Genomic DNA, 15,664 nt, shown 5'->3' with positions numbered 1-15,664 from the left:
TGTACTCTTTTACTCTGGACCTCTCCTCAGGCTGTCCTTTGTAACCCAATACTTTGGAGGAGTATACACAGTTACTTTACAGAAAACGGTACTTAATTTAGTACTGTGGTAAAGCATGTTGGAGGTGAAGCGCTAGATGAAAATAATTTGTACTTTCCATGTTTCCCCTCGTATTACATTTTCAAGCTTTTTATGATGAAAAATTTTAATCACAAGCAAAATTAACATTTTGCTACTCCCCTCCCCCCCCATCATCCATTTCCCCAGCATTTTGGGCTGATACATTTTGAAGCAATTTCCCAGACATCACAGTATTTTATTCCAGATTTTAGTAAGCTCTAAAAAAGAATAACACTTTGTTATATCATATTACCTACCTAACAAAATTATTTGTAATTCCTTACTATTATATACTGCCAGAATTATATTCACATTTCTCCTATTACCTTGAAAATGACCTTTTAAATGCCTGCTTATCCATTGCTTGTGATGTCTCTGAAGTTCTTCTTCCTTCCCTTTTCCCTCCCTCCCACTCCCCTTCTTCTTTGTCCTCTTCTACTTCTCTGCAGACAGTGCACTCCTAGTGAATAGGGAAGGGTGACACTAGGCAGGGAGAGAGAAGGGGGGCTCGGGGAGGCAGGTTGCAGCGACAAGTGGGAGGCTGAAGAAACAGAGGGGTTTGGAGAGAAAAAAGATGAAGGTATTCCAGACCCGCCTGGGCTAGGTGCCATGCGTGGAGTCTCACGAACTTTCTGACAAGGTCCCAATAAAAAGTCGGGGACAAAAATCCTTGGTGGCTACCCAGTCGGGACCCTGTCACTCTTGAGAGCTTTATACTCTGTCTCAATACACTCTACCGCTTTGCTTACTCTCTGTTGTCTGCAAGAGTCATCCTTTGACTCCGTGAGACAGGGGCCAGCGTCTCTCCCACCCTCCGGTAACACTAGTGCTTGCACCTGGAACCAGCCACACCTGGACTCCACCATTGGTCGCCCATGGTTCCACTACACTGCCAGGTGGACCTGCATGTGTGGGCACTGGCACCACTGTGTCTCCACCACCAACACAGAGGACAGAAAAGGCAAGTGTTTTATGAAGGAATTAGCCTATTACTCATGGGAAGAATCACATCTCTCTATGTCCCTACATCTATGGAAGCAAATCATAACAATTAGAACAGAAATATCTACAACTAGGGGCTCCTGGGTGGCTCAGTCAGGTAAGCATCCAACTTCAGCTCAGGTCATGATCCGCAATTTGTAAGTTCCAGCCCCGCGTTGGGCTCTGTGCTGATTGCTCAGAGCCTGGAGCCTGCTTTGGACTCTGGGTCTCCCTCTCTCTCTGCCCGTCTCCCACGCACGCTCTGTGTCTCTCTCAAAAATAAAAAATGAATAAACATTAAAAAGATAAAAGAAATATCTACAACTAAATACTTTCAGCGTACTACATGTGTACTTAAGGACGGACATGTAGAAATGAGGACTCGGGGACTGGTGATCCTTTGCAATTCGAGATGCCACCTGGATATAAGGATGTGCCCAGGATGGCAAGGAGCTACTAGGGATCTGATAAAATCCCCTAAACACTAAAGCTAATCATTTCAAAAGCAGAGAACAGCACAACAGGAAGATGGAATTTGAACCAGAACACGAAGTCAGACATATTGCTTCTGGCCGTTTCTGGTTATGAGATTCCCGGGGAATTCAGGGGAAAGATATTGACGGTTGAGTCAGAATTACTCTGCAGTTTGAAGCTTTTCCTTCCTAGCGGATAAGCAGGATCAGACACTGCCTGGGTGAAGTCCCTATTACAGAAGTATCATGAAGCTTAAAGAAGAAACAGCAGGGCTGGTGTAGGATAGTTGGTAATGAACCAGAGTATAATATCAAGAGTTTAACAGCAAGTGCGGTTTTGGTTTTTTGTCGATTTGAATTCATGGGAAAACAATTCCTGGAGAAATATTTTGGAAAGCAAGTCTTTTTAGACAAAGATTTATCCCAAAAGGGGAACATAAGGATGAGTCCAAGAAATCATGTGGGTGAAGAATTTTAATATGCTGTCTGACACAGAATCAGTATTCAGTAAACAACGGTGTGGTGATGAGTCAGTGCTTTGACCAGCCACACTTACGGAGCCCTGCCCGTTTATAATCGGTCCATAGGTACCAACTTGTTCCTTCCTACATTCACCCTGTGTGGTTGGTACTGTTATTAGTCGCATTTGGCATATAAGGACACTGAGGCCCAGAATTTGCCCGTGGTCACAGCCAGTAACATGAACGACAAAGCGGATTTCAAACCCAGACAGTCAGCCTGCCTTTGTAACCAGTGCGCTAATTGTGGTAACTATTGTTACTCAGTAAGATCATATGAAAAACTAAAATTGCTGTGAAGGAAATGTATGTTGAGAGATGGAGAGGAGAGAAAGAGGGGTTGGGGGAGAGAGGGAGGGAGAACATAATGTTTTCCCCATCAGAGTTAGTCAGGGAAAAAAAGTCCCCATCTTGGAGACTCACTTCCTGAGACTCTCTAGAAGGACCCGCACATCAGGACCCCTGGCTGAGCTCTACCATACAGACCGAGTTAGGATACACAGGCAGGCGGTGGCGGAAAGAGACAAGGTGGAGTCTGGACAAATCCATGCAGACATCCTCATGCTCTCTCCCTCCCAGGAAGATGCATACCTTCCCCTGAAAGGAAAACACAGAGCCTACGAGCAAGGGTTCTGCCCAGGGAGGCCCGTTAGAGACACAGCATCCCAACTGTGTGGGGCAGCTGGTGTTATGGGCTGAACTGTGTCCCCTCAAAATTCCTGTGTTGACGTCCTAGCCCTCAGGACCTCCGAATGTGACTATATTTGCAGATGAGCTCTTTAGAGAGGTAATTAATGTAATTAATTGAGATGATTAAATGAGGTCACTGGTGCGGCCCCTTCTCGATCTGACTGGTGTCCTCGTAAGAAGAGGGAATTAGGACACAGACACGCACAGAGGAAAGACTGTGTGAAGACAGAGGGAGAAGAAGGCCACCTGCCGGTCGAGGAGTGAGGCCTCTGAGGAAACCAGCCCGGCCACACCTTGATCTTGGACTTCTGGCTTCCAGAACATCAAGAAAACCCATTTCCATAAGGAGAGTCACCCAGTCTGTGGAACACCCTGGCAGTCCAGGAAAGTTAATCCAGCTGACCATACAGGCACTCTCTACCTAATACGTACCCAAATTCCACACCCAAAGAAACAAAGCAGGTGTTCAGCACACATTACATTGTTTGTGCAAGCAGTCCAGGCAAAACAATCTACACTTACCAGTTACTAGGTGGTGGGAACGCTCCTGAAGTCCCAGTGCCCAGATGCCTGCCTTGCAAGCTGGTCCTTCTAAGGATGGCCATCTCAGGCCTACCTTGCCAGCTGTTTTCTACACACGCACATGTGCACACACACATGTGCATGCACACACACACGCATGCACACACATGCACGCACACACATACACATGCATGCACACACAAGCACCCACAAGCACATGCACACGTGCACACACACACACTCACTGCAGAACAGAGATGGCTTTCACTCTGGCACCTCTAAAGTCTCCAGCATCTAGAAGATGACTAAGGGATCGTGAGCGTGGGCAGGGACAGCAACATCACAGACAACCAACCTGGAGCCTGAGAGAAGAGCCACTCCTGCCTCGAGCCTGCCATGGGGCCCAGGCTCCTCTGTGCTGTGGCCTTTTGTTTCCTGGGAGTCAGTGAGTCTGGGGAGTTGGCAGCAGACCCCTGTGCCATTATTCCTAGGCCCTGAATACAAGATTTATCCCTCAGCAGGCTTCCTGGCCTCTTTTCTTGCCTCAACTGTCCTTCCTTCTTAGGCTTTGTGGACACACAAGGAACCCAAACTCCAAGATATCTCATCAAGAAAGTGGGAACGAAAGTTTTGATGGAATGTTTGCAGAATATGGACCACGAAAGAACGTACTGGTATCGACAAGACCCAGGTCTGGGGCTGCAGCTCCTCCATCGGTCGTATAATATTGACAGTACTGAGAAAGGAGATGCCCCTGACGGGTACAGGTTCTCCAGGAAGAAGAAGAACGCCTTCTTCCTGACCCTGGAGTCTGCCAGCACCAACCAGACGTCTGTGTACCTCTGTGCCAGCAGTAAATCCACAGTGCCTCACAGCCACATCCTCTCTGCTCAGAAAGGGCAGATATCAGGGGGAAGTGACCCCAACTCAGGGCTGAGCTGCACTGGTTCCCATGGCACATTCGTGCCAATTAGAAGTAAGGCAGCCTCTAAGGGGAAGCAAGGCCATAGACACGCATCTTGGCTAGGAGAGCGTGGATGTTTTTCAGGCCCCACTCATCACCGCTTCCCAAGTCAGGGGCCCTTCTGAACTTACTTAACCCGCCCCACCGTATGTGTCATCCCCAACCTAAATTCATGAGACCCCCACCCCAACCAGGAGGAGAAGTCTCTCACTTATTCACACTGGAGCGGCCCTGCCCTATGACCATTTATCAATCTTCCCTCCCTGCTCCTTTCCTCCTCCCTCATACTGTTTGCTACTTGGATCACTGTATGCTCTTAATTGACATTTCGCTAGAGGGCGCTCACACAGTCTAAACTTTTTAGCTAAATGTTCTTGTCTTTGTGCTGATTCAAGAGAAAGCTTGTGGAGTTTGACTTCTGTTTATTCAGTTGAGAAAGAGAAAAACCGACAAAAATGGATCTTTTTAAGTTTCTCTAAACGCGCGATGATGTTTGATTGGAAATTTCTGATCAGGGAAGGAATACACTTTGATGCAGAAGGTGGTAAGAATTAGGCTAAGGGCACCCTGGTGCCTCAGTTGGTTAAATGTCCAGACTGTTGGTTTTGGCTGAGGTCATGATTTCATGGTTTGTAAGTTTGAGCCCCGTATTGGGCTCTGTGTGGACAGCACAGAGCCTGCTTGGGATTCTCTCTCTCCCTCTCTCTCCACCCCTCCCTTTCTTGCTCTCTAGATCTCTCTCAAAATAAAAATTAAAAAACTTAAAAGAAAAAGAATTAGTCGTGCTATATCTGTACTCACAACCCTCTGGAGAAAATATCTGTTTGTTTTAGGAATGAAACATACACTATCCTGTCAGTAAATATTAATTGAGCCTATTCTGCTTTGGGAATACAAAAGAAATGTAAAGGATATTGGAAATCCAAATGTCAGTGCAAAAGTATTAATGAGACAAAACAGGCATATTAGATGCTTCGATTCAGTGCTAAGTTTTTATGGTGTGGAACTCAGAGAAAAAAGTAAATCGATCACATTACAATATTCAGTATTAAGTTCACATGAGAGCTAAGACTTGAGCTGATTTTTTTTTTCTCTTCGGAGTTTCTATTTAAAGTCAAGTTAGTTAACATATAGTGTAGTATTGGTTTCAGGAGTAGAATTTAGTGATTCATCACTTACATATAGCACCCAGTTTGAGCTGATTTTAGATAAAAAGTAAAGGCAAGAGAAAGTATTAAAAGTAAGAAATATCCTGCAACATTCTTGTGAGAGATCCTGCTGGAATGAAAAGGTGGCATTCTTTCTCTAAAAAAAGTTAGGGATCATAGGTCTCCCAATGGAGGTCGACATCTAGAACAGAGAAAGCACCTCTTCGCAGAATAGTGTGAAACGACAGAACACATCTGCAAACATCTATTTTCGGTGGGCCTTCAGGGTGTCTGGGAGTCCTATAATTTCTCATAAATTATTAACTTCCCACAGCAAGCATTGCACCAACCCAGAAGATCAACCTCAAGAGAGGGGAACAGATATGAGCATTCCCAGTGCCTTCTGGGACCATCCCCAACTAAACTGAGACCCTGGTGGAAAGAGCACCACCCCGGACCAGGTTTCAGTCCTTACACGCTGCCACTTGCTCCTTCAAAGGCATCTTACCTTGCTAAGGAGCTGTCGCCCAAGCAGAGAGGTAGAACACATGACTTAAATGGAAAATATGCAGAGATTGAATATCATACACCAAATGAATTATACAAGACATCTAAAGAGGTTGAAAGGATTGTAGATTCGGATAAGAGGCTTGAGTTTAGAAATAAATTGAAAAAAAAAAAAAGTGTCCCAAAGAGAGTTCACAGAATACACTCTTAAAAGCACATAAAATATTACTAATGTTTACCATAAGAGTACAAGGAAGCATTCGGAAAATGTAAACCATGATTTTGGATAAAGGTACATTATATTAAGATACTGAGAAATTCATAGAAGGAATGATGCTATCCTTAATCTCCAAGAGAGAGAGGTTTAAAATTCTGTGACTTGGGTAAATACAGCAAATTGTTCTGTGTTAAATGAAAATACAAACAGGCTTTGCTAGGACATGATGGAAAAGTGGGGATAGCCTCTTAATAAACAGGGGCAATGAAAGAGAAGAGAACATCCCCCCTTTTTCCTAGACAAGTGTGAGATACCCCAAGCAGTTTTTTGTAACATACAGCTGTGAAATACAAATATTATTGCCTACTAATTTTAAATGAAAAACCTAAATCTAAATAGCTTGCCCAAAGCCACACAGCTGGAAAGTTAATGGCAGAGATAAGTGTTCCTATATTGCTTTTGAAACGATCAGATAATTGAGTCCAATGTGGGTAAATTTCCAAGCTCAGTTCAATGGGTCTCAAATCCAACCATTAGTAGAAAGATTTCACACAGCCAAATATCTGGGTCTCCTACCTCTGTGCCAGCAGCAGAGCCAGCACCAAAGACGTCTTCCATGATGTAGCCTATACTTTCAACACTTCCATCTTGAAGTAGAACGATGAAGTGTTAACAGAAGAAACGGTATCACCTTAGTGATGGACAAGTAAAGATGGCCATTAAAAAAGGCCAGTGATGTGTTTGATGAATATAAACAACTGAAACTAAGGTATATCTTCATTCAGTTTCAGAACAGTGCGGACAAAATGATCTAAAGTGATGCAAGACAAAGAAAAATGTTAAAAGTCAAAACAAGTTATAAATAAAGAAATGAGAAACAGAATGATTCACATTTCTCAGTAGCGACACTGAATGCTAGAACACGGTGGTGTAAAAAATAATTCCAAAACTCTGATAGAAAACAATTTTCAGCCTATGTTTCTCAACCAACCCAAGCTACCAGTCAAATGCAATTTTCATTTCTGCCAGGATCTAAACCCTTTATTTCCATTTCACTCTTCCTAAGGAAGTTCCTGGATAATGTGTATCAGCAAACGACAGGAGAAAGTCGAAAAGGGAAGGAACGGCAGGATTCAGAAAATAGGGAATCTGACTCAGAATAACAACAACCAAAAAAAGCATCAGGATAACGACTGTATGGAGCAACGAGTTAGCAACCAGGCCAGACTGAAGCAGGAAGACTCCAAGGTTAATTTTCAGCTACTGCCAAAACACAGACTGTGGCTACACTAAATGAGAAACTCATCCAGAACATCATCTAGCATCAGTTCACATGATCAGAAACCCAGATCCAGCCTGGAGAAGATGACCTCCTTAAAAATAATCTAGATGACTCAGAGGCTTCAGATATAGGTACCAACCAAACGATAAAAGTCTGCTGATTACCTAACAGCCATTCAAAAGAATGAGGCAGTTCTTGTAATGCCATGATAACTCCTGTAAGACTCCTCCTTCACAAATCACAAATATGAACTCTGGACCAAAAAAAAAAAAAACAAGTTTAAAGTTTATCTTAATGGGCTGAAAAGCAACCAAAAGAAGGCAGAATCTACGGGGAAGTAAACACTTGGATGAAAGGTAAGTTTTCTGTTTCTATAGATTTTTGCCAAAAAATAGATCGCAGTCAAGTAGAAACCCATGAAGAATTGACTAAAAAGTTAGCGAGGATATCTCAGAAAAAGGATATCCACAAAATGGCAATCCAAAATTCTGCATGCAAATCCGTCCCAGTCTCTGGTTAATGCCTGAACTATGCATGAGAGAAGCACTCCAATCAGCCACGCTAAGGGTGAAAGAACTGAACAGAAATTTCCATTTTTGTCAAACAGAAGAGAACAGAATTCAGAGGTTGAATTTAGCAAGTTAAATGCCAGTGAAAACAAAAACCCAATCACCCCTCAGAAAGATAACCAAAATCCAGACATACCCTTGACAGTGTCTAAGACACAATGAAAAAATTACTAGCTATATGAAGAAAATAAATAACATGACCTATAGTCAAAAGAACATCAGTATGGCAGCTGCCTGGCTCCAAGCTCTGAACTCCTGATGTGAAGACATATTTTGAGCTTACCTGGATGATAGAATTCATGAACAGGGATTTAAAGCATGTTCAAGGACATAAAAGAAAATATTACTGTAATGAAGAAAACAAATGGGAATTCACAACACAGTAATGGAAACTATAAGAAATAAATAGAAATTTGAGAATTAAAATGGCAATATTTGAAATTAAAAAAAAAACCTCACTGAATGAGCTTGGAGCAGATCAGAGATAACAGAAGAAAAATTCAGTAAACTTGAATTTATGGCAATAGAAATTTTAGTGTCTAGCGAACGGGGCGGGGGGGGGGTGTGCAAAACGAATAACAGATTCCAGTGGTCTATAGATAAATATCAAAAGACAATAGCTGTTGGAAACTCGGATTTTGAGGTAGAAATGTAGAGCACAAGAAATAGTGAAGTGCAGATACATATTAGAGATTTTTCTTAATTCCTTGTAGTACACACAACCGGTGAAAGCAAAAATTTCAGCACTGCATTGCCGGGCATGTGGCAGATAGACACAATAAAGATACAACAATACCACAAAAGACGAGGTTGGAGAGAACAGGCCCACGTAGTCGCAAAGTTTTATATTTTCAATGAATCTTTACGATATTAATCATAAGTATACTGTAAAAAGTTTAAAATGAGTATGATAATTTTCAGCCAATCACTAAAAGAAAAAAATAGAGAGATACCTGAAATGTCAATAGTTAACAAGTCAAAATAGATTTTTTTCAAATAATTAAATAGGGTCTATCCCAGGAACAAGCTTGCTCAATACTCAAAAATCAGTCACTGCAGAGGCGCCTGGGTGCCTCCGTTGGTTAAGCGTCTGACTCTTGATTTCAGCTCAGGTCATGATCCCACGGTCGTGGGGTCCATCCCCGGGTTTGGCTCTGCACTGAGCATGGGATGCCCTGCTTGAGATGATCTCTCTCCCTCTGCCCCTCCCCCACTTGGACACGCACTCTCAGTCTCTCTCTCTAAAATAGAAATTAAAGGGGCGCCTGGGTGGCTCAGTCGGTTGAGTCTCCGACTTCGGCTCAGGTCATGGTCTCACGGTTCATGAGTTCGAGGCCTGCATCGGGCTCTGTGCTGACAGCTCAGAGCCTGGAGCCTGCTTCTGATTCTGTGTCTCCCTCTCTCTGACCCTCCCCCGTTCATGCTCTGTCTCTGTCTCAAAAATAAATAAACATTAAAAAAAATAAAATAAAAATAAAATAGAAATTAAAAAATTAGGGGCGTCTGGGTTTCTCAGTCGGTTAAGCGTCCGACTTCGGCTCAGGTCATGATCGTGCGGTTTGCAGGTTCGAGTCCCATGTCAGGCTCTGTGCTGACATTCCAGAGCCTGGAACCTGCTTCAGATTCTGTGTCTCTCCCTCTTTCTACCCGTCTCCTGCTCATGCTCTGTCTCTCTCTGTCTCTCAATAATAAATAAACGTTAAAAAACATTTTTTAATAAATTAAAAAATTAAAAAAATAAGTCATTATCATTTACCTTATTAGCACATGTATAAAAAGTACAACAGTTATCACTAGAGATAAAAAAAACACTTAATAAAATTCCATATCCATTGTTGATAGGAACACTCAGAGAAGTGGGAACAGGACGAACTTCCTCAGTCTAACGAAGGACATCTGCAAGCAGCCAACAATTAACAGCATAATGAACGGCAGAAATATTCAACACTTTAGCTCCAACATGATAGACGAGTCAATAACGTTCATGCACAGCACTTCTGTCCCACATTACTGGAGGTGCTAGGCAGCACATCCAGGCAAGAAAAAGACGAAAAGGCTGAAGAGTAAATGATAAGGTAAAACCTTTTAAGAGATGAAATCACCATTTATATTAAAATATCAAAAGAAACTACAAAATTATGAAATTAATAAGTGAATTTATTAAGGGCATAGGCTATAATATTAACATGCAAAAATCAACTGCAGTTTATATGCTATGGCAAACAATGGGATAAATGAGTTTTAAAATTTGAATTTAAAAGAATATAAACAAGCCCAAAGTATTTAAGAACAAATTTAACAAAAGACATGCAAGACACGTATACTGAGAAGCAAAAAGCGTTACTCAGAGAAATGGGAGATAACTTTATTATTATTTTTTTTAGGTTTTCTTCATTTATCTTGAGAGTGAGAGAGCACATGAGTGGGGGAGGTGCAGAGAGAGGGACAGGGAGAGAGAGAGAGAGAGAGAGAGAGAGAGAATCCCAAGCAGGCTCCACGATGTCATCCAGAGCCTGATGTGGGGCTCGAACTCACAAACTGTGAGATGATGACCTGAGCTGAAATCAAGGGTTGGAGGCTCAACCGACTGAACCACCCAGGTGCCCCGAAAGACAACTTTGCAACGTGGGATAGATCATGTTCACAAATTGGAAGTCTGGATGTTGTTAAAATGAGCGTTCTCTTCAAATTCATCCATGGATTCAACAAAATCCTAATTCTTGAACCAACTGAATTTTGGTGGGGTTTGTTTGTTTGTTTAACTAGAAAGCTTATTCTAAAATGTATATGGAAATGCAAAGGTTCTGTGAGGAGGTGAGAAATGGTTGAAAGCCTATGTGTGATCTTTCAGGCTTCACCAGTGGCAATTACCCAAAGGGTAGCACCTATGTGGTGCTCCATAATGACAGGTGGGGAAGTGATGGATACGTGGCAGATGGATGGCAGGTGAATGTTACGCCTTGGGAGTGAAGATCCATCCTAAGTGAAGAGCCACACAGCTCCACTAGGGGGCAGATGGATTTTCTGCACATTCTGCAGATGCTCCTCCTCCTACTACAGAAGGGAAACAGACGCAGTAGGAAAGGAAGACCACGCTGGGGAGGAGGGATGAACTTGAGTTTGCCTTCTCAGTGCCTTTTCTCAGGGAAGGTGAGAGGCTATCACCTAAAGATGCTGACTTGCCTGCTACTTCTCCTGGGACAAAGTATGAGTCTGATCCCACTGGGAAGTTTGGGGTTAATGTTGATGCCCAGTGGAGGAGCAGAGGGTCTGAGGCCACCCATCAGAGGATGAGGGAACTGGATTAGTGGATTAGTGGATTCTGATGGTATAACAGTTGGAAGAACAAAATGGAGGCCGTGCCAGGGATCCAAAGTGACATTAAAGCAAATAGTGAAAAGACCTTCCTGCCTGGGGACGAGCTTGTCAGCTTTCTCTCTCTCTCTCTCACTGAAACTAGACACTGTGTTCAGCGCTCTCCTCTCTCAGAAGCCACACAGAGACATCTGTCAACGCGGGACCTCCGTGACAATCCACTGTGAGGTCGATATCCAGTTCACCTTAATGTTCTGGTACCATCAGCTCCCAGGACAGAGCTTGGTGCTGATGGCAACCACAAACCAGGGTCTGGAGGCCACTTACGAACATGGATTTACCAAGGACAAGTTTCCCATCAGCCGCCCAACCCTAGTGTTCTCAACTATGACCATAAGCAACGTGAGCCTTGAAGATAGCAGCTTTTACTTCTGTAGTGCCGGAGACACAGTACTCAGCACGGATCAGAGGTCTGAGCAAGAACCTCAGCCAGCTCCCTCCTGTCTGGCTCCCACCGGATGAACCCAAGGCCCCAGCCAAGGCAGGTGGGAGGGGGAAACCACAGCTCTGGCTGTTCCTGTGCTTGTGGGCAGGTCTGGGTGTGAAGGGGAAGACTGGCCACAGGGAGAGAATCTGCAGGACGAACTGGGGGTGGTGTGGGGGAGGGGGACTCCAGCCAGACACAGAAAGTATAGCTGTCAGGAGGCTACGGATAAAATTTCCTTCGTAAGAGTATTTAGAAGTACTCGGGAAAGACCATTGGACACAGTTTGCCTTCAAGGGGCAGGGTCAGAAATCCCCTTCAACTATTTTATTTCAAAGCTCTATTTGGCTCGTTTTCTATTGATATACTTCAGAAGGCTCTTAGCCATCTTGCTATCATACTGGTCCATTAGACTGATGGCATTTTGCTGGTTGTTCTTGGTGACCTGGAATCATAAAGCACTCGAGATGCCTCAGTATGCCATATGCATGCCGGACCAACGTAAAATCTGCAAAAGTTCAGGGACCTGCCACATTGATGAGCTTTTGAGTGGTCCAAGGTCTGGGACGTGTTTGATTATACCCTCTTAGCTGCTAAACCTTATACTGTCTGCCAAGGAGAGAGGTGTGATGCTGAGAGGGCCTCTCTAGACTTGGGAGTTACCATATACCACAGTTGGGTGTGCCAGTCTGGTCCATTTGCTGTGTAATCTGTAAGGTGAGGGAAGTGCGAGAGGGGGTTCCACAGAACAAGGCGGTGATTAAAGCTGCCTCGGGCCATACACCAGGCAGGTCCATTGTTCTCCAAGTCCCTGTGGCGGGACGGGAGTGCCCCCAGCCTTCCCCAGTAAGAGACGCACTGAGCAGACGCAAGGAGTTTTAGCGCAAAGCCACATTCTTCTATCCGCCAACAGCTGTTTTTCCTTTGGAAAGCACCCTAGATCTTTGTCTCACGTCGCATCATGGCAGTCAGAACTGTGTGTTAGCTGCCCCTCGGATCTGTAAAGCTAGACGTGCACAGAGTAGATACACAAGCCCAGTCTCAATTCACTCTCAAGAGCAAGTGTGAGTCTCAGGGTTGCTCCGACCCCACCTGTCTTTACCATCAATCCACACCCAAGGCTGCATGGGAGTGTCCTAGTTCCAGCTGAAAAACCCTGGGCCCGTATTCTGGCCTGGGTGACATGTTTCCCTGGAATCATCAGTACAGTGCCACACAAATGTGGTCGGAAAGGGAGTGGTGACGATGATCATCTCAAGGGGCCAGAACTTCAGCCTCTAAATCTAGGTGTTCCCATTTTATGGGAGGAAAGATGGCCTGAGGTGTAGTTCTAACCTGTGTTCACATTTCTTTCACACTGTCATTTAGACCTTTTAACTGTTCACTCACATTTTCCTTCTTTTTGCTTCCCTGTGGTGCATTCTGGGTCATTTCTTTGGAAACAGCATCCAGTTTACTAATTCACTCCTCAGTTCCAATAAGCCATTTAACTCTTCAGTTGACCTTGTCTAGTTAAATTATATTTTTGTTTCTAGAAATTCTACTTGGATCTTTTACAAATATGAGCGGTCATTTTTGAAAGCATCTTGCCCTTGTATATTTTTATTTTTATTTATGTTTTCTTTAATTTTAGAGATAGAGAGCATGCAAGGGGGGAGAGGGGCAGAGAGAGAGAGAGAGAGAGAGAGAGAGAGAATCTTAAGCAGGCCCCACTCAGTGCAGAGCCGGACACACGGCTTGATCCCACGACCCTGGGCTTATGATTGTAGAAATTGAGAATGAGATGAAATCATCCACATAAAACACAGAACACTATGTCTGATAGAGACAAAACAGACAATTAATTTAGTCCTGCCTAAATTTCTTTCTCACTATAATATATGAAATTTTACCACTAGTAATTCTTTCCTCAAGGTTAGGTATCGCCCTCACTGGGAACATTTTATTTATTACTGCCATTGTTTCTCTTTCTTTTAGCTGTTTGAATCACAAAATCCATGCATATTTTTGCAAAACGTAAACTCACTCATTTAAATAAAGTTAGATCATACAACACATACTGCTTTATAACTTACTCTCTTAATATTCCACAAATACCATTTCATGTCAAAAAATCTACATTAAGTTTTGTAAGACCATTTCAATATGTTGATGGTCAATTTTTACAATTAAAACCAATGGCAAGGTAAATATCATATGCTAGATGACAGGGTTGTTTAATTTAAAAAGCAATGGTGTGTGTGTTGATTTATTTCTGTTATAGACTCAGCAGGGAATAATGAAAGCCCTCCCTACTCTTCCTTTACATGATTGGCCCCTTCTTTTTTATTTTTCTAAAGTTGATTTATTTATTTTGAGAGAGAGAGTGCGAGCGCACAATCAGGGAAGGTTCAGAGAGAAGAAGAGACAGAATCCCAAGCAGACTCTGCACCTTTAGCACAGAGCCCGATGCGGGGCTGAAACTCATGAAACATGAGATCGTGACCCAAGCCAAGATCTAGAGTCAGACTGTGTCACCCAGGCACCCCATGACTGGCTCCTTCTTATGTGAGGTCTCAAGTTCAAATCTCATCTCCCCCAAAGAGGTCTTTCCTGACCCCCTTACCTAATACAGCACTTGTGAACCCAGAAGTCGCTCACATTTATTACCACTCTATCCTATTTTAACAATACCTAAGCACCATAATCTGATATAAATATACCTCCTCACATATGTGTAGCCACACCCAGAAATACACATAAATGCCATGAAAGGACATTTCCTATCTTCTTCATTGCTATTTCCTTACAGCTTAGAAAAACTGCAGGAATGCTACAGGAATTCAGCCAATATTTACTGAGTGTTACAGACTGAAATGCGCTCCAAAATTCGTACAAGTACAGCCCTAAGCCCCGGTATTTTAGAATGTGATTATATTTGGAGATTCGGTCTTTAAAGATCTAATTAACTTAAAAATGGGGCCATGAGGATGGCCCTAATCCAATCTGGCTGGTATCCCTATCAGAAGAGATTAGGACATCCTAGAAGAGACACGAGGATTGTACCCACAGAGGAAAGGCCACATGAGGACACAGTGAGGAGAAGGCCATCTACAAGCCAAGGAGAGAGGCCTCAGGAGAAACCAATCCTTCTGATACCTTGATCTTAGACTTTTAGTTCCCAGAACTGTGAGAAAGTAGGTTTCTGTTGTTTAAGACACCTAGTCTGTGTTATTTTGCTTTGGTGGCCCTAGAAAACGAATATATTGAGTAAATAAATATGATTCAAAAGAAAAGAGGAAATTTTGCCAGGCAGTATGGATTTCCCAGGAGAAAAAGAGTTTAGACAATGTAATCCCATAAGCAAATGAACTGAATTGTTCTAACAGGGACAAACTGATGTTTTGACTTTTATGTTTGAAGAGAAAGGTGGCCCCACAACGTGCCAGTCCCCTCTGCTGCATTCCCAAGGCTGGGAAAGGGAACAGATGTGATGGGTTCTAGAGATCTAAGCCCAGAACCTGCTCAAACACAGTGGCTCTGAAGTGGATTGTCCTCAAATTGGAACTGTACAGGTGCCTGTGTGAAGTGAGCACTCCGTGCTGAGCCTTGGAGATCCTCTGGGCAGGTTGGCCAATAAGAAGTGGACAAATTAGCGGCTGCCTTCCAAATGCACAACACATTCCAGAGTTTTTATAATCCAAATGAGTGGACAGAGCCCAACTGACTGATTGGGCTTATCATTGAACTTTGCTTGTGGAGCTCAATCTGGATCTAATCTGATTTAGAAAGATAAATACACATGCCATTAATTAAATCTGAGTATCATGGGACAAGTCATGACTGCTACAATAATAACAGCCCACATGCCTATTCCTTTTGGACTCTCTCCTGC

At 43.3% G+C, this 15,664-nt stretch overlaps 1 gene segment (V, D, J or C); it reads left to right on the top strand.

Moving 5' to 3' along the window:
- The first annotated feature begins 3,697 nt into the window (after window positions 1–3,697).
- Window positions 3,698–4,450, top strand: LOC125917894 (T cell receptor beta variable 28-like). The segment is given in 2 exon segments: window positions 3,698–3,749; window positions 3,870–4,450. Coding segments are annotated over 2 exon segments (573 nt in total).
- The last annotated feature ends 11,214 nt before the right edge of the window (window positions 4,451–15,664 follow it).

This window comes from Panthera uncia, unplaced genomic scaffold (genome assembly GCF_023721935.1).
Source record: "Panthera uncia isolate 11264 unplaced genomic scaffold, Puncia_PCG_1.0 HiC_scaffold_279, whole genome shotgun sequence".
Classification (NCBI taxonomy): Eukaryota; Metazoa; Chordata; class Mammalia; order Carnivora; family Felidae; genus Panthera; species Panthera uncia.
This window is presented reverse-complemented; position numbering and strand designations above follow the sequence as displayed.